This window comes from Zonotrichia leucophrys, chromosome 28 (genome assembly GCF_028769735.1).
Source record: "Zonotrichia leucophrys gambelii isolate GWCS_2022_RI chromosome 28, RI_Zleu_2.0, whole genome shotgun sequence".
Classification (NCBI taxonomy): Eukaryota; Metazoa; Chordata; class Aves; order Passeriformes; family Passerellidae; genus Zonotrichia; species Zonotrichia leucophrys.
The window spans coordinates 4,993,722-5,017,106 of record NC_088197.1 but is presented as its reverse complement, the minus strand read 5'-3'; the positions used below and the strand labels follow the sequence as shown (position 1 = coordinate 5,017,106).

Genomic DNA, 23,385 nt, shown 5'->3' with positions numbered 1-23,385 from the left:
GAAAATCAGGATGGGACAGGAAAACCAGGATGGGACAGAAAAATCAGGATGGGACAGGAAAATCAGGATGGGACAGGAAAATCAGGATGGGACAGGAAAATCAGGATGGGACAGGAAAATCAGGATGGGACAGAAAAATCAGGATGGGACAGGAAAATCAGGATGGGACAGGAAAATCAGGATGGGACAGGAAAATCAGGATGGGACAGGAAAATCAGGATGGGACAGGAAAATCAGGATGGGACAGGAAAATCAGGATGGGACAGGAAAATCAGGATGGGACAGGAAAATTCAGCGTTCCCAAAGCAGTCCCACTGCTCTGACACCCTCCCTGCCCCACACCGTCCCCACCACCCCAAGGGATGCAGCCGTGGCTCTTTGTGACCAGAACCAACACCATTCCCCCTTCCAAGCTGTGGATAATCAAATCTCCCCCCTGGATATTCAGCTATCAGCCCCATCCCACCACCAACCTGAGGATCCAACACCTCCATGTGCAAAGTCCTGGTTGTATTTGGTTTGGGAAAGTGCAAGACACGGCAGGGAGGCGAGGCTGGAGCCTGGCCAGGACTTTGGCAGCCAGGAGCCCCCTCCAAGGCCCTTCCAGGGATCTCCAAGGGTGCCAGCAGGTGGGAATGACAGCTCTGGGGGTCCCCAGCTGCCCAGGAGCCTCTGAGGCACGAGGATGAAGCAGCAGCTGCTCGTCCCAGGTGTCCCCGAGCAGGGATTCCCATTCCTCAGGGATTGGGATAATCAGGAGCTCAAATCCCAAATCTTCAGCTCCCCGTGGGGGTTCCAGGCTGGAGCAGCTTGCAGAGGGTGGGAAGGGCCCAGCCCTGAGCCCAGCCCTGCTCAGAGCACCTGCTCCGTGCTGGAGGAGGAAATGTCCAGCAGCCTCCAGGCCATGTAAGGGTTCAGCTCGTCCTGGTCCCGGCACAGGGCCCACACGTAGAGCATCCTCAGCACCTTGTCCTGGACAGACAGACAGACAGACAGAGGAGAGAGTGATCTGAGGGGCAGGGCCAGGCTGCCAGCAGGGCACCAGACAGCTCCTGACAGCCCCAAAACTCAAAACTCAACTCAAATCCTCCCAGTTCCTTCCAGCCCCAAAACTCAAACTCAACTCCAATCCTCCCAGCTCCTTCCAATCCCAAAACTTAAACTCCAATCCTTCCAGCTCCTTCCAGCCCCAAAACTCAAACTCAACTCAAATCCTTCCAGCCCCAAAACTCAAATCCTTCCAGTTCCTTCCAGCCCCAGAACTCCAATCCTTCCAGCCCCAAAACATAAAACTCCAATCTTTCCTGCTCCTTCCAGCCCCAAAATTCAACTCAAAACCTGACAGCTCCTTCCAGCCCCAAAACTCAAACTGAATTCAAATCCTTCCAGCTCCTTCCATACACAAAACTCAAATCCTTCCAGCCCCAAAATTCCAATCCTTCCAGCTCCTTCCAGCCCCAAAACTCAAATCTTTCCAGCCCCAAAACATAAAACTCCAATCTTTCCTGCTCCTTCCAGCCCCAAAACTCAAACTCAACTCAAATCCTTCCAGCTCCTTCCAACCCCAAAACTCAACTCAAATCCTTCCAGCTCCTTCCAGCCCCAAAACTCAAAACCCGAAGCTCCTTCCAGCCCCAGAACTCCAATCTTCCAGCCCCAAAACATAAAACTCCAATCTTTCCAGCTCCTTCCAACCCCAAAACTCAACTCAAATCCTTCCAGCTCCTTTCAGCCCCAAAACTCAAATCCTTCCAGCCCCAAAACTCAAATCCTTCCAGCCCCAAAACTCAAACTCCAATCCTTCCATCTCCTTCCAACCCCAAAACTCAAACTCCAATCCTCCCAGCTCCTTCCAAACCTCCAATCATTCCAGCCCCAAAACTCACATCGATCCATCTCCTTCCAGCTCCAAAACTCAAACTCAACTCAAATATTTCCAGCTCCTTCCAACCCCAACACTCAATTCAAATCCTTCCACCCCCAAAATTGAAATTCCAACCCTCCCAGCTCCTTCCACCCCCAAACTCTGGGGATTTGAGGTTTCCCTCTCCCCAAAGCTCCCCGTGTTCAATATTCCAGCAGCTCCACCCAAGCCCAGGCTCCTGATTAAAGCTGAGCTTTGGGCTCCACTGGAGAATTTCAATTCCTCTCCCTGATTTATTGCAGCCCTGGAGGGATCTGACAGCAAACAGACTTTGATATCCTGTTCAATAATTATCCCATCAATATTTATCTCCCAGGAATGCAGGAGTTTAATGCAGGGAATCTCTGGATCAGCTGTTTCTGCCCTGCTTGTGAATCAGCCCAGATGGGCCCCAGCATTCAAATGAATCCCATTTTTCCAGCCTGGACCAAAGGCCAGGGCTGCAAAAGCCAGTATTTGTTAAAAGCCTGTATTAATTACAAGGAAAATGAGCTGCCTGGAGAGAGAAATATAATAATAGTAATATAATAAATATAATATAATAAATATAATATAATATAATATAATTGTAATGTAATGTAATTGTAATTAATATATAATTAATTATATATATATATATAATATTATATATATATAACTTTTATAGTACAAAATATATATTATATTTTTATATATTCATCAATAATAATAAAAATTATTCTATTACATACAATAGAATAGAAATTATAGATAATAATTACATATTATATTCATTATATATTAATAATAACTACATTTTATTTTATTTTATTTTATTTTATTTTATTTTATTTTATTTTATTTTATTTTATTTTATTTTATTTTTTTTTATTTTTATTTTTATTTTTATTTTATTTTTCCTCCTGGAGAGAGAAACATTTATTCAGGGAATTCCACGGGCCAGGCTCAGCCTGGAACCAGAAGGGAAAATTCCCAAGGGCAGCCCAGGGTACCCCAGATGTGCCAGGGATTTGTCTCCCCAAAAACCCCACACAGCTCCAAGCAGGGTGGGAGGTCCCTGGGAGATTTTCATGGAATTAAATTCCTGCATTCTTGGTGGGAGTGTGGGGAGCTAAAAATGTGGATTTGGGGTTTTTTTGATGCAGTGACTCAGCCCTGCTCTCACCCTGTTTGCCAGAGGGCTCTGCCCTGCCAGGGAAAGGAAAAGGGGAGGGAACCCCAGCAGGGTTAGCTGGGAATGGGATGGAGCTGGGATGCAGTGGGAGACCCCAAACATGGCCAGACCCCAAATGTGACCCAGACCCCAAACCTGTCCCAGGCCCCAAATGTGACCCAGACCCCAAACCTGTCCCAGCCCCAAATGTGACCCGCCCCAAATGTGACCAGACCCAAACCTGTCCGCCCAAATGTGACCCGACCCCAATGTGACCCAGACCCAAATGTGACCCAGACCCCAAACCTGTCTCAAACCCCAATAAATCCCAAACCCAAACCTGTCCCAGCCCCAGACGTGCCCCCACTCACCGGGTCCCCTTCCACCACCTCCCCCAGGTGGTTCTTGATCACCATCACCACCTGGGCCTGGAAGGTGATGATCAGCACGGGCCCCTGCTCCATCATCTTCCCCATGGCCAGCTGGAGGGACAGAACCCCATGGACATCAGCCCATAAACCTCATGGACATCAGCCCATAACACCACGGACATCATTCCATGAACCCCATGGACATCACCCCATGAACCCCATGGACATCAGCCCACAACCCCATGGACATCACCCACAACCCACAGAGATCACCCCACAACCCCAAGGACATCACCCCATAACCTGATGGACATCACCCATAACCCAACAAAGATCACCCCATAAACCCCATGGACATCACCCCATAAACCCCACAGACATCACCCCATAACCCCAAGGACATCACCCATAAACCCCATGGATATTACCCCATAACCCAACAAAGATCACCCCATAACCCCATGGACATCACCCCATAAACCCCACAGAAATCACCCCATAAACCCATGGACATCAGCCCATGGACATCACCCCACAACCCCATAGAGATCACCCCATAAACCCCATGGACACCGCCCCATAAACCCCACAGACATCACCCCATAACCCCATGGACATCAGCCCATGGACATCACTCCATAACCCCAAAGACACCACCCCATAACCCAACAAAGATCACCCCATAAACCCCATGGACATCACCCAATAAACCCCACAGAGATCACCCCATAAACCCACAGACATCACCCCACAACCCCATGGACATCACCCCATAACCCAACAAAGATCACCCCATAAACCCCACAGAAATCACCCCATAAACCCCATGGACATCAGCCCACAACCCCAAAGACACCACCCCATAACCCAATAAAGATCACCCCATAACCTGATGGACATCACCCCATAATCCCACAGAGATCACCCCATAACCCCATGGACATCACCCCATAACCCAACAAAGATCACCCCATAAACCCCACAGACATCACCCCACAACCCCATGGACATCACCCCATAAACCCCATGGACATCACCCCATAACCCCATGGACATCACCCCATAACCCCCCATGGACATCACCCCACAACCCCACAGAGATCACCCCATAATCCCACAGAAATCACCCCATAAACCCATGGACATCAGCCCATGGACATCAGCCCATAAACCCATGGACATCACCCCACAACCCCACAGATATCACCCCACAACCCCACAGAGATCACCCCATAATCCCACAGAGATCACTCCACAAACCCATGGACATCAGCCCATGGACAACACCCCACAACCCAAAGACACCACCCCATAACCCAACAAAGATCACCCCATAAACCCCATGCACATCACCCCACAATCCCACAGAGATCACCCCATAACCCAATGGACATCACCCCACAACCCCAGGGACATCACCCCATAAACCCCACAGAAATCACCCCACAACCCCACAGAAATCACCCCATAACCCAACAAAGATCACCCCATAACCCAACAAAGATCACCCCATAAACCCATGGACATCACCCCATGGACATCACCCCATAACCCAATGGACATCACCCAATAAACCCCACAGAGATCACCCCACAACCCCACAGATATCACCTCATAAACCCCATGGGTATTACCCCATAACCCAACAAAGATCACCCCACAAACCCCACAGAGATCACCCCATAAACCCCACAGAAATCACCCCATAAACCCCACAGAAATCACCCCACAACCCCACAGAAATCACCCCATAAACCCCACAGAGATCACCCCATAAACCCCACAGAGATCCCCCCATAAACCCACAGAGATCCCCCCACTCCTGCAGGCCCAGGGAAGATCTCCCACACCCCCATTTCCCCCTGGCTGCTCAACCACATCAATCCCATCATTCTGATACGATGGAAAAGCTGTTTCCCAAAAAAACAAAAAAATCCCAAGTAAAACCTTGGGAACCCAAACCTTTCCCCAAACTGTTGTGGGTTTTTTTCATTATTTCCCCAAGTCCATAAATCTGGGAAATGGGAACGAGCTTTGCACCGTTAGCTCCAATTAGAAAGCAAATTCAAAGACACCCTGCTCTCCAAAAAAACGGAATTTTCTGAAGGAAATGTTTGGAACCAGAACATCCTGAGCTGGAAGGGCCCCACAAGGATCAAACAGAGCTTTTCTCCTTTTTTAAATCCGTTTTTGCCAGGAAGTTGTTCTGAACCAGACAAAAACTGCACAGAAACACTTCAAGGTGGGAACTTTTGTTTGCCAGGATTTTTTTCCCCCTCTATTCCCAGGCTGTCCCATTAAATATTTAAACACTTTATTGCAAGAGGAGTGAAAATTCAGCTTTTTTTTTCTTTTTAAATTCTCTTTCCATTGTGGGAAATCTCTTTGCATCCCTTTTTTTTTTGGGATGCTGCTCTTCAGCTCAGGAATTCCTGCCTGTGCTGCCCCAAAAGGAGCCACAGGCACTGAGGACAGCAGGATTTTCCTCTTTTGAAATGTTCCCAAACATTCTGTTTTATCCCTAATAAAGGAAGCAGCAGCAGGGCAGGGCTGGGGCTGTGTCACAAAGGAATAAATTTATTTTTAGGGTGATTTTCCTGCTCCCTGAGGGAATCTCAACAGCTCTGCCACATTCCAGGGAATGAGCGTCCTGATCCCAATCCACACCTGGAAGCTCAATCCATCCGATAAAAACCACAATTTTCCACCCAAACCCAAGCTTAACTCAATTTCCAAGATATTTCAGATATCTTGGATAGCTGGGATTTTCCCTTCCAGCAATGGGATTTCTCTTCCAGCAATGGGATTTCTCTTCCAGAACTGGAATTTTCCCTTCCAGCACTGGGATTTCCCTTCCAGCACTGGAATTTTCTCTTCCAGCACTGGGATTTCTCTTCCAGAACTGGAATTTTCCCTTCCAGCAATGGGATTTCCATTCCAACACTGGGATTTCTCTTCCAGCATTGGGATTTCCCTTCCAGAACTGGAATTTTCTCTTCCAGCAATGGGATTTCTCTTCCAGAACTGGAATTTTCCCTTCCAACACTGGGATTTCTCTTCCAGCAATGGGATTTCCCTTCCAACACTGGGATTTCCCTTCCAACACTGGGATTTCCCTTCCAGCACTGGGATTTCTCTTTCAGCAATGGGATTTCTCCTTACAACAATGGGATTTCCCTCCCAGCAATGGGATTTCTCCTTCCAAAACTGGGATTTCCCTTCCAGCAATGGGATTTGCCTTCCAGCAATGGGACTTCTCCTTACAAAACTGGGATTTCTCTTCCAATACTGAGATTTCTCTTCCAGCAATAGGATTTCTCTTCCAGAACTGGAATTTTCCCTTCCAGCAATGGGATTTCTCTTCCAGAACTGGAATTTTCCCTTCCAGCACTGGGATTTCCCTTCCAGCACTGGGATTTCTCTTCCAGCACTGGGATTTCTCTTCCAGAACTGGAATTTTCCCTTCCAGCACTGGAATTTTCTCTTCCAGCACTGGGATTTCCCTTCCAGCAATGGGATTTCCCTTCCAGCACTGGGATTTCCCTTCCAACACTGGGATTTCTCTTCCAGAACTGGAATTTTCCCTTCCAGCAATGGGATTTCTCTTCCAGCAATGGGATTTCTCTTCCAGAACTGGAATTTTCCCTTCCAGCATTGGGATTTCTCTTCCAGCAATGGGATTTCCCTTCCAGCATTGGGAATTCCCTTCCAGCAATGGGATTTCTCTTCCAGCAATGGGATTTCCCTTCCAGCACTGGGATTTCTCTTCCAACACTGGGATTTCTCTTCCAGAACTGGAATTTTCCCTTCCAGCAATGGGATTTCTCCTTACAAAACTGGGATTTCCCTTCCAACAATGGGATTTCCCTTCCAGCAATGGGATTTCCCTTCCAGCAATGGGATTTCTCTTCCAGCACTGGGATTTCTCTTCCAACACTGGGATTTCTCTTCCAGCAATGGGATTTCCCTTCCAGCAATGGGATTTCTCTTCCACAATTGGGAATTCCCTTCCAGCAATGGGATTTCTCTTCCAGAAATGGGATTTCCCTTCCAGCACTGGAATTTTCCCTTCCAGCAATGGGATTTCTCCTTACAAAACTGGGATTTCCCTTCCAGCAATGGGATTTCCTTTCCAGCACTGGGATTTCTTTCCAACACTGGGATTTCTCTTCCAGAACTGGGATTTCTCTTCCAGCACTGGAATTTTCCCTTCCAGCAATGGGATTTCCTTTCTAGCACTGGGATTTCCCTTCCAACACTGGGATTTCTCCTTCCAGCACCAGGATTTTCCCTCTGGGAGCAGAAATCCCAAACCCCAGAGCTCAAACCCAGCATTCAGAGCAAACAAGGTTGGACTGGATGATCCTGGAGGGTTTTTTTCCCCCAATCCCCCTGATCCTAAAAAGCCCCTCCTGATCCCCTGAGTTGGATTTTTTCCCCCATAAAAAAAAGGAATTTTGCAGGGAACTCACGTCGATGTTGTCGATGTCCAGGATCCTGGAGTGGAACTGGAGCCCCAGGGCCTTGGCCTGCTGGATGGGATGGGCCAGCTGGCTGTAGGTCTAAAGGGATGAACAAACTGGGGTTGGGAATTGTTTGGGATTTTCTGGCACCATCAAAGGAAAAAAAAATAAAAAAAAAAAGGGAATTTTTGCTCGGAGAGAAAAAAAAAAAACTCGCGAGAAAAATTCACTTTTTTTTTGTAAATGTGGTGAAGGAAGGGATTAAAGAACTGCAGGAAATGCTTTGGGATGCACAAAAATCCCATTTTTACTGGGAAGAATGTGAGGACGTGAGAGCAGCTGAGAGCTGAGGGACTCACAAATGGAGTGAACGGCAGGAACAGGGAAAATAAAGGAAAAATGGGAAAATAAAGGAAAAGAAGGGAAAAACAAGGAAAAGCAGGGGGGGAAACGGGGAAAACAAGGAAAAACTGGGAAAAACAGGGGGAAAAGCAGGGGAAAAGCAGGGGGAAACTGGGAAAAATAGGGAAAAAACTGTGAAAAAAAAGGGAAAAAAACTGGGGGAAAAAACAGGGAAAAAACTGGGAAAAAACAGGGAAAAACTGAAAAAAAAACTGGGGAAAAAACAGGGAAAAAAGTGGGAAAAAAACAGGGGAAAAACTGTGGAAAAAACTGCAAAAAAAAAAAGGGAAAAAACTGGGAAAAACTGGGAAAAAACAGGGAAAAACTGGGAAAAAAACCTGGGAAAAAAACAGGGAAAAAAGTGGGAAAAAACCAGGGGAAAAACTGGGAAAAAACTGCGAAAAAAAAAGGGAAAAAACTGGGGAAAAAACTGGGAAAAACTGGGAAAAAAAACTGGGAAAAATGGGAAAAAAATGGGAAAAATAGGGAAAAAACTGTGAAAAACTGGGAAAAAAACTGGGAAAAAAACTGGGAAAAAAACTGGGAAAAAAACTGGGAAAAAAACTGGGAAAAACTGGGAAAAAACTGCGAAAAAAAAGGGAAAAAAACTGGGGAAAAAACTGGGAAAAACTGGGAAAAACTGGGAAAAACAAAATGGGAAAAAACAGGGAAAAAATGGAAAACAAAAACTAGCACACGGGAAATATAGAGGAATTGATAACCTCAGCAAGGATCCATAAGGGATATCGAAGTTCCAGAAATCCATTTCCTCCCCTGGCTTATCTGACTGATTACTCTGGATTTTGGGGCTTCATTTCCAATTCCAGCTGCCCTGGGAATGTTTGATTTTGGATTTTGGATTTTCACAAAGTGCAGGGAAGCTGCTGCTTCCCTCCAGAGCAATCCAAGGTGTCATTCCCAAGGTTGCTGGAAGCAGGGAAGATTCTTTGCTTTCAGATTGGATTATTGTTATATTAAAAAAAAAAAAAAAAAAAAAAGAAAAAAGCTGATCAGGATTTATTAAATTGAAAAAAAAAATTGGCTCTTTCAGCCCTCTGGTGGTGAGGAACAGCACTTGGAGAAAATCAGTTCTTGGATTAATTTTGGGACTTGGAAGAGCAGAATTATTTTGGATTTTACAGCACAATAATTTTGGAGGAATGAAGTTACTCCCTGAATTCCAAGCCCTCAAAAAAAAAAAATAAAAAATCTCATTTTCAAGGGAGAATCTCAAGTTTTGGGGAGGTTTTTGGGAGCTTCACTCACGGCCTCATAGCACCAGTCCTTGAGGATGTCGAGCTCCCCCGAGATCAGAGCCTGAGGAGGAAATCAGAGAGAACATTTTGAAAGAAAGAAACATTTTAAAGCTCCTCCTATATCAAAGGAAATCAAACAGAACATTTTAAAGCTCCTCCTATATCAAAGTTGGGACCAATCAGCCCTTCCAGCCTTAAATCCCACGTTTTGTGGGACTCTGGGGGGGAACTGGAGCTGCAAAAGGGGAACAGCAAAAAGGATTTCTATAAAAACACAGGAGCTGAGGCCAAGGGACATAAACCTTGGGATAATTAAACTCTCTTAAAGCTTCCAGCTGAATTTTCCCGTTAAATCTCCCTGTTCCAGCTGCCAGGGAGGCAGCAGAGCTCCCAGTGCTCACAAATCCTGGGATCAAACGGGAGCAGAGCTGCAATTTCCCTGGGCACAGAGGGAACAGGACAATCCCACCTTTGGCTCCTCAAATCCCAGATTTCCAGCCCCTCCTGAGTCCCTCTGAACAATCCCTGCTCTGTTCCAAATCCCAAATCCCAAATTCAGAACGATCCCTGCTCTATTCCAAATCCCAAATTCAGAACAATCCCTGCTCTATCCCAAATCCCAAATTCAGAACAATCCCTGCTCTATTCCAAATCCCAAATTCAGAACAATCCCTGCTCTATCCCAAATCCCAAATTCAGAACAATCCCTGCTCTATTCAAAATCCCAAATCCCAAATTCAGAACAATCCCTGCTCTATTTCAGATCCCAAATCCCAAATTCAGAACAATCCCTGCTCTATTCCAAATCCCAAATTCAGAACAATCCCTGCTCTATTCCAAATCCCAAATCCCAAATTCAGAACAATCCCTGCTCTATTCCAAATCCCAAATTCAGAACAATCCCTGCTCTATTCCAAATCCCAAATTCAGAACAATCCCTGCTCTATCCCAAATCCCAAATTCAGAACAATCCCTGCTCTATCCCAAATCCCAAATTCAGAACAATCCCTGCTCTATTTCAAATCCCAAATTCAGAACAATCCCTGCTCTATTTCAAGTCTCAAATTCAGAACGATTCCTGCTCTATTCAAAATCCCAAATTCAGAACAATCCCTGCTCTATTCCAAATCCCAAATCCCAAATTCAGAACAATCCCTGCTCTATTCCAAATCCCAAATCCCAAATTCAGAACAATCCCTGCTCTACTCCAAATCCCATTTGTTTAAATATAAATATATAAAATATGTGTGTATATAATATATATTTTATAACGTAAATATATTTATTTTATATATTTATAATATAATGTATATATAGCTCCATATAGATATCTATAAATAATTTATATTTATATTTAAATATATAAATCATATATATTTATAATACATTTAATAGCATATGTTTATATATTTATAATATAATATTTATATGTATTTATCATATTTATCTATTTATTATCCCATGGTTTCAACCTACCTTTATGTATATATTTATATATTTATAATATGAATTATCTATATATTTATAGTATTTATGTATTTATTTACACATTTATTATCCCATGGTTTCAACCTACCTTTATGCATATATTTATATATTTATAACATGAATTATCTATATACTTATAATATTTATGTATTTATTATCTATTTATTATCCCACGGTTTTAACCTACCTTTATATATATATTTATAATATGAATTATCTATATATTTATAATATTTATGTATTTATTTAGACATTTATTATCCCATGGTTTCAACTTACCTTTTTATATATTTCATATATTTATAATATGAATTATCTATATATTTATATTATTTATGTATTTATTTATACATTTATTATCCCATGGTTTCAACTTACCTTTTTATATATTTTATATATTTATAGTATAAATTATCTATATATATAATATTTATGTATTTATTTATACATTTATTATCCCATGGTTTCAACCTACCTTTTTATATATTTTATATATTTATAATATAAATTATCTATATATTTATAATATTTATGTATTTATTTATACATTTATTATCCCATGGTTTCAACCTACCTTTATACATATATATTTATATATTTATAATATGATATAATATGAATTATATATTTATAATTATATATATTTATAATATGATATAATATGAATTATCTATATATTTATGTATTTATTTATACATTTATTATCCCATGTTTCAACCTACCTTTATATACATATATATATATATTTCTAATATGAATTATCTATATACTTATAATATTTATGTATTTATTTATACATTTATTATCCCATGGCTTCAACCTAACTTTATATATATATTTATAGATTTATAATATGAATTATCTATATATTTATAATATTTATGTATTTATTTATACATTTATTATCCCATGGTTTCAACCTACCTTTATATATATATTTATATATTTATAATATGAATTATCTATATATTTATGTATTTATTTATACATTTATTATCCCATGGTTTCAACCTACCTTTATATATATATTTATATATTTATAATATGAATTATCTATATATTTATGTATTTATTTATACGTTTATTATCCCATGGTTTCAATCTACCTTTATGTATATATTTATATATTTATAATATGAATTATCTATATATTTATATTATTTATGTATTTATTTACACATTAATTATCCCATGGTTTCAACCTACATTTTATATATTTTATATATTTATAATATAAATTATCTATATATTTATAATATTTATGTATTTATTTATACGTTTATTATCCCATGGTTTCAACCTACCCTTATATATATATATTTATATATTTATAATATGAATTATCTATATATTTATAATATTTATGTATTTATTTATACATTTATTATCCCATGGTTTCAACCTACCTTTATGTATATATTTATACATTTATATTATAAATTATCTATATATTTATGTATTTATTTATACATTTATTATCCCATGGTTTCAACCTACCTTTATATCTATATATATATATCTATATATCTATATATCTATATATCTATATATATCTATATATATCTATACCTATATATATCTATCTATATATATATATATATAATGAATTATGTATATATTTATAATATTTATGTATTTATTTATACATTTATTATCCCATGCTTTCAACCTACCTTTATATATATATGATGGTTTCAGCCTTTTTGTATATTTTATATATTTAAAATATGAATTATATATATATATATAATATTTATGTATTTAATTATACATTTATTTTCCCATGGTTTCAACCTACCTTTATGTATATATTTATATATTTATAATATGAATTATCTATATAATATTTATGTATTTATTTATACATTTCTTATCCCATGGTTTCAACCTAAATGTGGGATCTGATTCCCTGCCCAAGGTCTGTGCAAAGACCTTTCCTGTGCAAAGCTGGAGAAGCAAATCCCGACCCAACTTTTGAATTTAGCGGTGCAAAAGTAAAGACAAAAATCCCATTTTCCATGGGGAAACGAGGGGGAAATGAGGGGGAGCACCTCGAGGACGTTGGGGATGATGTCCCGCTCACACTGCTTCAGGAAGCGATCCTTGTCAAAGGAGGGATCCACCCGCAGGATCTCCGTCAGCACCTCCGACATCTCGGTCTTGGAGAACAAACCCCCTGCAAAAACAGCAAAACAGCCCGGGGGTGCTGGCACTGCCACCAGCACGGGGACACAGGGACAGAGCCCTGGGACAGACAGACAGAGGGAAAAACAGCTGGATACAGGGACAGAGCCCTGGGACAGACAGACAGAGACACCAGGACACAGGGACAGAGCCCTGGGACAGACAGACAGAGGGGGGAAAAACAGCTGGACACAGGGACAGAGCTCTGGGACAGACAGACAGAGCCACCAGGACACAGGGACAGAGCTCTGGGACAGACAGACAGACAGAGGGGGGAAAGCCACCAGAGAACAGGGACAGAGCTCTGGGACAGACGGACACAGAGGGAAAAGCCACCAGGACACAGGGACACAGGGACAGAGCTCTGGGACAGACAGACAGAGGGGGGACAGACAGACAGAGGGGGGAAAAGCCACCAGAGAACAGGGACAGACAGGGAGGAAAAGCCACCAGGACACAGGGACAGAGCTCTGGGACAGACAGACAGAGGGGGAAAAGCCACCAGGACACAGGGACAGAGCTCTGGGACAGACAGACAGAGGGGGAAAAGCCACCAGGACACAGGAACACGGCTCTGGGACAGACAGACAGAGGGAAAAACAGCTGGACACAGGGACAGAGCCCTGGGACAGACAGACAGAGGGGGGACAGACAGACAGAGGGGGAAAAGCCACCAGGACACAGGGACAGAGCTCTGGGACAGACAGACAGAGGGAAAAACAGCTGGACACAGGGACAGAGCTCTGGGACAGACAGACAGAGGGGGAAAAGCCACCAGGACACAGGGACAGCCAGGGAGGAAAAGCCACCCATGGAACGACTCCAGCCTTGAAGCCGAACCTGAGGTTGATCCCAAGGATTGTCCTCCCATCCCTCACCCACACAGGGACCCTGGAGGTGCTGCAGGGCTCTGGGACGTGGCCAGGGCTGGCAGCCCCAGCTGCAGGAGCAGCTCGGGGGTGTCCCTGGCCCTGTCCCTGTCCCCTGTCCCTGTCCCTGGCCCTGTCCCTGTCCCTGTCCCTGTCCCTGTCCCTGTCCCTGTCCCTGTCCCTGTCCCTGTCCCTGTCCCTGTCCCCGTCCCTGTCCCTGTCCCTGTCCCTGGCCCCGTCCCTGTCCCTGGCCCTGTCCCTGTCCCTGGCCCTGTCCCCGGCCCTGTCCCTGTCCCCGTCCCCGTCCCTGTCCCTGTCCCTGTCCCTGTCCCTGTCCCTGTCCCTGTCCCTGTCCCTGTCCCTGGCCCTGGCCCTGGCCCTGTCCCTGTCCCTGGCCCTGTCCCTGTCCCTGCCCCTGTCCCTGTCCCTGTCCCTGTCCCATCCCTGTCCCTGTCCCTGTCCTATCCCCGTCCCTGTCCCTGCCCCATCCCTGTCCCTGTCCCATCCCAGCCCCTGTCCCTGTCCCATCCCTGTCCCTGTCCCTGTCCCTGTCCCTGTCCCTGTCCCTGTCCCTGTCCCTCCCTGTCCCTGTCCCTGTCCCTGTCCCTGTCCCTGCCCCGTCCCTGTCCCTGTCCCTGTCCCTGTTCCTGTCCCTGTCCCTGTCCCTGTCCCTGTCCCTGCCCCTGTCCCCGTCCCCGTCCCTGTCCCTGTCCCTGTCCCTGTCCCTGGCCCTGTCCCTGTCCCTGTCCCTGTCCCTGTCCCTGTCCCCGTCCCTGTCCCTGTCCCTGTCCCTGTCCCTGTCCCCGTCCCTGTCCCTGTCCCTGTCCCCGTCCCGGTACCTATCAGGTCGGTGACGCGGTCGGTGACGGCGCGCGACGCTCGGATGAAGGCGTTGTCGCTCTCGTCGTATTTCATCTTCATCTCAAAGAACCCTGCAGGGAACAGAGAGCTCAGAGCCCTCCCAACCTCTCCTCCACCCCTCTGTCCAGCACCAGGCTTGCTCTCCAGTTTTCTCCCTGTTTTCTCTCCATTTTATTCCCCATTTTTCTGTTTTTCTCCCCATTTTATTCCCCATTTTTCTGTTTTCCTCCCCCATTTTCCTCCCTGTTTTCCTCCCCATTTTATTCCCCATTTTTCTGTTTTCCTCCCCCATTTTCCTCCCTGTTTCCTTCCCCATTTTCCTCCCCGTTTTCCTGCAATGTTCTGATCTCTCAGCAACTCCTCCTCTGCTAACACTCAGATTTAACCCCTCTGGGAATGGTATTTATCCAATGGAATGAGCAAATTCAGGATCAGGCTCCCTTTGAGCAGTGCTGTTTCCATCCCTGGAGGTGGCACTGAGGGTGACAAAGTGAGCCTGGCTCCAGGTTGGACTCAAAAGGTCCTGGAGGGCTTTTCCAACCTAAATTCTGCGATTATTTTCAGGGCATTTGCAGAAAAAGCCACAGATGATATCAAAAGTCAGCTTTATATGACAAAAAGATCACAGGATTTTAAAAAATTTTTTTAAAGCCTTTCACCAATTTGGAAGTTGTGTGAAACTCCCTCGATTTTTCAGGATTTTTCCTTGTTTCAGGCTCCAAGCCCACAGAGAAAAGTGGGAATTTGGGATTTGGAGGCCCAGATGGGAGCAGGGAATGTGCACAACTCACTGTTAAAAACCACATTGTTGTCCTTGAAATCTTTCCACTGCTGGTACCACTTGGAGTCTTTATGCAGCACCATGCCCATGGCTTCCCTAGAGAGGGCAGAAAACAGGGATAAAATGTGGATTATTTGGGAAAAATGAACTTGCAACAAACACAGACAACACCCTGAGGAATATCCCTGCAGCAGTTGGCATCACTGAGGCTGAGACAGCACAGAAATGATGAGCTCAATTACAAGATAAATGATGGCCCCATCAATTATACAATAAATTGCAGCCCCATAAATGATCCATCAGATAAATGAAACACCAGGCAAATAAAAACCCAGATAAATAAAACATTAGATAAACAAAACTCCAGATAAATAAAGCTGCAGACAAATAAAACTCCTCAGCCCAGAGGAGAAAAGCACCCCAGAAAAACAGAGCTCAGCTTTAGCCCTGCCAGCATCACCCAGCTGCAAGTTAAAACTGAACACAGAACAATGCCCAGCTCAGGATTTTGTGGGATCTCAGGATCTGAGTCCTGAGGTGCCACCGAGAGCACCCTTGGGGGGCTCGGGAGTCCTGGAATGTTCCAGAAGTGTCTGGTGGCTGGACTTTGATCCTACACAGGAGACGACACCTGTATGAGGATAGGAGGGTTTCACCGGGGTGAATGGTGAAGGGATTGGTTAATTAGAGGGTGAGACACAGGGTTTAGGATTTCTGTACAGGGGGGTTTAGAGAAGTAAGATGGAGGAATTGGGGCGTGTCCTGTCCTTCTTCTTCTTCTCCTCCATCTTCTTTGGTGATGGTGGCACTTTTGGATTGGTTATTACTGAAAGTGCACCGGGTAATAAGAATAAATGGTATTGGGGAAAAATGATAAATATTGTACACGTAACAATGGGTATAAAGATAGGTGGCTGCCCGGAGGGCAGCACAGTGTGCTCATGGCTGGCTGCTGAGCAGAGCTCTGTCGGGCTGAAAGAAAATCTTTTAGATAAACAATTAATAAACATAAAAACCGAAAGAAGAACTGAAGCCTCTTCTCGTCCTTTGATACGCGGGCTGCCCCAAGGCCACTCCGGGCCTTTCCAGGCCCTCCAAACAGCCGAAAACCCGACAATTGGCGTCCCTGGGTGGGCTCGAACCACCAACCTTTCGGTTAACAGCCGAAAACCCGACAGGATTTCACCTCAGAACATCAAATTTCACCTTTAGAACTTGAAATTTCCAATTTTACCACAGGAAGATCCAGGATCACCCACTCCTGCTGGGAACGTGCTGGACACCCAGCTGCTCCCCACAGCTCCTGGATTTTAATCCTTGACCTGTTTTTTTTTTTACCTTTTCCATCAAATTACACACAGAAAGATCCCCCCTGAGGAGCCCTCACGTACTCATTGGCTTCAAACACTCGCTGCTCTTTGATCCTCTCTCCGGAATATTCCGTGCGCTTCCGCAGCCGCTCCGGGCGCCTGTAGGGACCAGTCTGCCCCAAAACACTCTCATCGATTTCCTTCTTTACAGTTTCCACTCCCTGCAAGGAAAACAGCCCCGTCAGGGTGGGTTTAGTGCCAAAAGCTCAAAATCCCCATCCTGCGATGCTTTGGGACCTGGGTGGGTCAGGGGTGGGGCAGCCACAGCTTGGCAATAAAACATTGGGTATTTTCTGTGTTTCCTGCAAAAAGAGGGGTTTGAGAAAGCTAAAATTCCTCTGGAGAGGGGCATTTTCCAACCCTGCATGCAGGGAGCTCAGCGCTGCCAGGGGAGGTGTGATTGCACCCCTGCAGGATTTCAAACCTGCAGGATTTCAGATTTCAGATTTCAAACCTGCACAATTTCAGATTTCACCCCTGCAGGATTTTAAATTTCAGACCTGCAGGATTTCAGATTTCAGACGTGCAGGATTTCACCCTTGCAGGATTTCAGACTCCACCCCTGCAGGATTTCAGATTCTACACCTGCACAATTTCAGATTTCACCCCTGCAGGATTTTAAATTTCAGACCTGCAGGATTTCAGATTTCACCCCTGCAGGATTTCAGATTTCACACCTGCAGGATTTCAGATTTCAGACCTGCAGGATTTCAGATTTCACCCCTGCAGGATTTCAGATTTCAGACCTGCAGGATTTCAGATTCCACCCCTGCAGGATTTCAGATTTCAACCCTGCAGGATTTCAGATTTCACCCTTGCAGGATTTCAGATTTAACCCCTGCAGAATTTTAGACCTGCAGGATTTCAGATTTCAGACCTGCAGGATTTCAGATTTCCCACCTGCAAGATTTCAGATTTAACCCCTGCAGGATTTCAGACCTGCAGGATTTCAGATTTCAGACGTGCAGGATTTCACCCTTGCAGGATTTCAGACTCCACCTCTGCAGGATTTCAGATTTCACCCCTGCAGGATTTCAGATTCTACACCTGCACAATTTCAGATTTCACCCCTGCAGGATTTCAGATTTCACCCCTGCAGGATTTCAGATTTCACCCCTGCAGGATTTCAGATTTCACCCCTGCAGGATTTCAGATTCCACCCCTGCAGGATTTCAGATTTCACTCCTGCAGGATTTCAGATTCTACACCTGCACAATTTCAGATTTCACCCTTGCAGGATTTCAGATTTCACCCTTGCAGGATTTCAGATTTAACTCCTGCAGGATTTCAGATTTCACTCCTGCAGGATTTCAGATTCTACACCTGCACAATTTCAGATTTCACCCCTGCAGGACTTCAGATTTCAGACCTGCAGGATTTCAGGTTCTACACCTGCACAATTTCAGATTTTAGACCTGCAGGATTTCACCCTTGCAGGATTTCAGATTTCACCCTTGCAGGTTTCAACCCTGCAGGATTTCAGATTTCAGATTTCAGACCTGCAGGATTTCAGATTTAACCCCTGCAGAATTTCAGATCTGCAGGATTTCAGACTCCACCTCTGCAGGATTTCAGATTCCATCCCTGCAGGATTTCAGATTTCAGACCTGCAGGATTTTAAATTTCAGACCTGCAGGATTTCAGATTTCAGACCTGCAAGATTTCAGACTCCACCTCTGCAGGATTTCAGATTTCACCCTTGCAGGTTTCAACCCTGCAGGATTTCAGATTTCAGATTTCAGACCTGCAGGATTTCACCCCTGCAGGATTTCAGATTTCAGACCTGCAGGATTTCAGATTTAACCCCTGCAGGATTTCACCCTTGCAGGATTTCAGATTTCACCCCAAACCTCCCCAAAAAGGCCCTCCCGAGGTTCTGGGTGCCCTGGGAGCCCAGGGAGCAGCAGCAGCAGTACCTGGGAGATGGCTTTGAAGGCTGCAGTCCTGCCCAGCTTCTCCCCTCCCCTGGTCACAGACTCTGCAGATTGTTTGGCTGTTTTGGCAGCTTCCTCCACCCCTTCCTTGATCTTCCTGCCCAGGTCGCTCTTGCTGACCTCGTCCAAACTCTGCAAAGGAAAAGGGAGAAGGAAAAGGGAGAAGGGAGAAGGGAGAAGGGAGAAAGGGAGAAGGGAAAAGGGAGAAGGGAAAAGGGAGAAGGGAAAAGGGAGAAGGGAAAAGGGAGAAGGGAAAAGGGAGAAGGGAAAAGGGAGAAGGGAGAAGGGAGAAGGGAGAAGGGAGAAGGGAGAAGGGAAAAGGGAAAAGGGAAAAGGGAAAAGGGAAAAGGGAAAAGGGAGAAGGGAAAAGGGAAAAGGGAAAAGGGAGAAGAGAAGGGAAAAAAGGGAGAAGGGAGAAGGGAAAGGAAGAAAAGGAGAAGGGAGAAAGGGAGAAAGGGAGAAGGGAGAAGGGAGAAGGGAGAAGGAGAAGGGGAGAAGGAAAAGGAGAAGGGAAAGGGAGAAGGGAGAAGGGAGAAAAAGGGAAAGGAAAAGGGGAAAAAGGAAAAAGGAAAGGTCATTGCAGCTCCAGGCTCAGCCCCAGCCCTTCTGGAGCTCCGCTGGGCTCTGAGCTCTCCCTGGAGCCCTCTCCCCTCCAGGTGAGCACTCCCAGCCTGGCTCCAGCCCTGGGGGCTCCTCTGCATTCTCTCCATCCTCATTTGGTGCTCCCAAGGCCGCAGGTGGGGTCTCCTCTTCTCCATCCCCCCAAATCCCAGCGGAATCCCTGCCTGGCTCTCCTCAGATCACACCCAACCCAGTATTTTGTGAATGCCTCTGGTTTTAAAAGCTCCAGGAGCTGCAGCACCTGCGCCCAGCAATGGCAATTCCAGCCCCACCAAAACCCAACTTCAGCAGAGCTGCCCTGAGGAAAATTCATTTTTACCTCTTTAACCGTCCCTGTTATTTCTTCAAGCTTCTTTTTAATCACTTCTGAGGTCTTCACTGTTTCAGATTCAATGGTTTTCTGGGGGAAGAGAACATTAATCAAGAGACAGAAACCGCTCAAACCCAGCTTGGATGGAGCACAATCCATTAGGGCTGGAATTGAGGGCAGAAAAAGGAACATTTCAGGAGTTCACGGCCTGAGTCAGCAGCAGCTTTGCAAATGATGATGCTCAGAGCTCTCTGAACAATGCAAAAGAAACATTTGATGCTCAATTTGATGCCTCATTATTTGATCTGCTCAGAAATGCAGCCAAGCGTCTGCTGGAAAGGACTTTCCACTAGAATAAAAAAATAAAAAAAAACCCCAAAACATTCCAACAAATAAACATTCTGAGGCATAATGAGTGCTCCCAGCCAGGCAGAACAGCTCAGCTGTGGATTTAATGCTTTCACTCAGAGCAGTAAAAGCTCAATAAACCAGGGAAACCCCAAACACTCACATATTTCCTCCTGGCTTCCCTCAGGGCATCCGACTCCTCCAGCTTTTTGGCTTCATCTCGGAATTTTTTGATGCTTTCCTTCATCTCTTTGTTTTTGGCTAACTCCTGTTTGATGTTCTCCACAAAACCTGAGATGAATCCCTTCCTTCCTCCCGAGGAGTAGCATCTGGACTGGAGAAAACCATTCCATGTTGGAGAATCCCATGGAATCAGAGCAGACAGGACCCAAAAAATCACAAGTTTTGGGCTTGAGGATCACTTTTAGAACATGGGGAAAAAATGGAGCTGCTTGGAAAAGCAGCAGCTGATCCTTCAAAGAGCCACAAGGCCAAGGGATTTCATGGAATTTCAGCATGGATTGGGGTGAAATGACTTTAAATCCCACCCAGTTCCATTTAAAAAGTGGAGATTCCCAGCCTGGAACTGTCCCCAAAAATTCCTTTAGTTCCACTTAAAAAGTGGAGATTCCGAGCTTGGAACTCAAAAATTCCTTGAGTTTCATTTAAAAAATGGAAATTCCCAGCCTGGCACTTCCCAGAGCCAAAAATTCCTTGAGTTCCACTTAAAAGGTGAAGATTCCCAGCTTGGAACTGTCCCCAAAAATTCCTTGAGTTCCATTTAAAAAGTGGAAATTTCTAGCTTGGAACTGGCCCCAAAAATTCCTTTAGTTCCACTTAAAAAGTGAAGATTCCCAGCCTGGAACTGACCCCAAAAATTCCTTGAGTTCCATTTAAAAAGTGGAGATTCCCAGCCTGGAACTGTCCCCTAAAATTCCTTGAGTTCCACTTAAAAAGTGGAAATTTCTAGCTTGGAACTGGCCCCAAAATTCCTCGAGTTCCATTTAAAAGGTGGAGATTCCCAGCTTGGAACTGGCCCCAAAATTCCCTTAGTTCAATTTAAAAAGTGGAGATTCCCAGCCTGGAACTCACCCCAAAAATTCCTTGAGTTCCATTTAAAAAGTGGAAATTTCTAGCTTGGAACTGGCCCCAAAAATTCCCTTAGTTCCATTTAAAAAGTGGAGATTCCCAGCTTGGAACTCACCCCAAAAATTCCTTGAGTTCCATTTAAAAAGTGAAGATTCCCAGCTTGGAACTGGCCCCAAAATCCCCTTAGTTCCATTTAAAAAGTGGAAATTCCCAGCCTGGAACTGTCCCCAAAAATTCCTTGAGTTCCATTTAAAAAGTGGAGATTCCCAGCTTGGAACTCACCCCAAAAATTCCCTTAGTTCAATTTAAAAAGTGGAGATTCCCAGCTTGGAACTCAAAAATTCCTTGAGTTCTATTTAAAAAGTGGAGATTCCCAGCCTGGAACTCACCCCAAAAATTCCTTGAGTTCCATTCCCAGCCTGGAACCGTCCCCTAAAATCCCCTTAGTTCCATTTAAAAAATGGAAATTCCCAGCCTGGCACTTCCCAGAGCCACATCCAGCTGAGGGCTGTGCTGGGAACTCACCCTGGGGTGGAAATGGAATAAATTCAGGGGGCACCAACCTGTGGGGTGCCCAGGGCAGGGCTGCAGATGCGGGGCAGGGCGATCCTGGGGAAGGCAGGGCCGGGATAACGCCGGGAGAGCAGCCAGGGCCCGCGGAGGAGACATTGCTGCAAGGAAAACACACGGAGCGAGCTCAGGGCAGCACCCAGAGCTCCCCGCAGGCGGATTTGGGACGCACAAATCCACCTGGAGGTGAAATGTGAGAAGCGCTGAGGGGTTTTTATGGGAAAATTCCTCCAAAAGGAACTTTTCCCAGTTCTGGAGGGTCCCAGAATAACCCCAGGATGGTTGTGCTGCCCTTGCCGAGGTCAAACCCGCAGATCCAGCTCTGGAAGGGGTCAGGGCTGAGCTCAGGGCACAGTCACGGAAATCCCACAAAAATCTGAGCTGGCTCCCGAGCGGCACCGGGGACCGGGACAGAGATCCCGAGCAGCACCGGGGACCGGGACAGAGATCCCGAGCAGCACCGGGGACCGGGACAGAGACCCCGAGCGGCACCGGGGACCGGGACAGAGATCCCGAGCAGCACCGGGGGCGGGAGCCGCGGACCGGGACAGAGATCCCGAGCAGCACCGGGGACCGGGACAGAGATCCCGAGCAGAGGCACGAACGGAGCAGAGACCCCGAGGCTCCGGGCACACCGGGCTCATCCCGGCCAGGGAGCTCCGGGGGCAGCTCACGGTAAAACCGCCCCCATGGAGCCCCGGGAGAGCCCCGGTAACAGCTCCGGGCTCGGGAGCACCGGGAGAACCCCGGGAGAGGCCCCGGGAGCAGCTCCGGGCTCGGGAGCACCGGGAGAACCCCGGGAGAGGCCCCGGGAGCAGCTCCAGGCTCGGGAACCGCGGGATCCCGGAATGGTTGGGCTGGAGGAGCCTCGACCCCTCCAATCCCGGGGTCACGGTCCCGCTGGAGGCTCCGTCCCGCCGGGCCTGGCGGGAGCACCGAGCGCGGAACCGGAGCCACCCCCGGCCCGGGTGTCCGCACCGGGAGCCGCCAGCACCGGGGCCCGGCGGGCGGGGAGGGATCGGCGGCTCCGGGCCGGCCCCGCCGCGCCGCTCGCTGTGCCCGCCGGGCCGGGCAGGCCCCGGGGGTCCCGTCCCGCCCGCTCCCGGCCGGTGCCCCCGCGCTCACCCGGCACCCTCCGGCCGCCGCCATCGCCCCGCGCGCCCCGTGACCTCCGCGCGCCGCCGCCGCGCCGTGACGTCACTGCCGCGCGCCGCCCGCGCCACGTGGCCGCTGAACGGCGGGAGCGGGCCGGGAACCCCGGGGCTGCTCCGGACCCAGTGGGGCTGTCCCGTATCCTCCACAGCCCCACCGGGGCCGACCCCGATCCTCCCCGGCTCCACCGGGGCTGCTCCGGACCCTCCACCGGGGCTGCTCCCGATCCTCCCCGGCTCTACCGGGGCTGCTCCGGACCC

The 23,385-nt window shown here is 46.5% G+C and overlaps 1 protein-coding gene across 1 annotated transcript; it reads right to left on the bottom strand.

Annotated features, from left to right (window-relative positions):
* Positions 1–491: 491 nt before the first annotated feature.
* On the bottom strand, positions 492–23,157 carry TIMM44 (translocase of inner mitochondrial membrane 44). The gene is made up of 13 exons (XM_064734463.1): positions 23,099–23,157; positions 21,967–22,074; positions 20,478–20,648; positions 19,976–20,056; positions 19,018–19,167; positions 17,123–17,262; positions 15,742–15,827; positions 14,929–15,021; positions 13,088–13,212; positions 9,559–9,609; positions 7,900–7,989; positions 3,428–3,538; positions 492–972 (listed from the first exon to the last, which is right to left on the bottom strand). Exons 1-13 carry the CDS (start codon positions 23,120–23,122, stop codon positions 853–855), a joined length of 1,350 nt encoding a protein of 449 aa, XP_064590533.1. The 5' UTR covers positions 23,123–23,157; the 3' UTR covers positions 492–852.
* Positions 23,158–23,385: the final 228 nt, after the last annotated feature.